This window comes from Lottia gigantea (genome assembly GCF_000327385.1).
Source record: "Lottia gigantea unplaced genomic scaffold LOTGIsca_93, whole genome shotgun sequence".
NCBI lineage: Eukaryota > Metazoa > Mollusca > Gastropoda > Lottiidae > Lottia > Lottia gigantea.
Window position 1 is genome coordinate 1,072,230 of NW_008711042.1, and position 586 is coordinate 1,072,815.

General features: G+C 36.5%; 1 protein-coding gene across 1 annotated transcript in view; it reads left to right on the top strand.

Annotated features, from left to right (window-relative positions):
* Window positions 1-439: 439 nt before the first annotated feature.
* Window positions 440-586, top strand: part of LOTGIDRAFT_134908 (hypothetical protein) — a gene marked incomplete at both ends in the record, with an annotated part of 6,708 nt that continues 6,561 nt past the window's right edge. The window contains one exon of the mRNA XM_009068765.1: window positions 440-533. Within this exon, the coding sequence (XP_009067013.1) occupies window positions 440-533 (94 nt within the window). The remainder of the gene's footprint in view (window positions 534-586) is intronic.

The following is a 586-nucleotide window of genomic DNA, read 5'->3' on the forward strand; positions in this document are numbered from 1 at the left end:
ATTTTGACAAGCTCCTTTATTAATATCAGAAAAACCCGACGTCAGGTTAACAGTTGTTTAATATACACTCATTAGAAAAGAGTTGATTTTTCGACCTCACGTTGAATCCAATTTCCGGAATGGTGCCAAGGTAGGATGATGTCATTTACCATTACATCTTAAAATAGTCTTCTGCTGGCTAGAATTGGAGAATCGGTACAGACTGACTCTTAACAGCACTTCCCGTGAAACCAATATTAGTCACGTGTTAGCATGAGATATGGCGGTTTTCCCAATTGTTGTATTGTTGACAGTTGAAAATGAAAAAAGTAGGTTAATGCTGCTTTTCTGGCAAAATTTCCTCATTTCGGTCAGTTTTTATTAGCTTGTATTTTTAATATAGCCATATCAGTTAGGGTCTGAAGACTGGCCTTGTAAAATAACCTTTTGACCTAATCTGATGACATCAGCTTTAACCAATCAAATTCCTTCACTCTCTCACAAAATGCCACCGCTGTTGAGGGTCAAAAAGAACCGCCTAAATACGTCACAGAGTCTTTGTTACTCTTCTAACAAAACACAAGACAATATTATAGAATATAACACA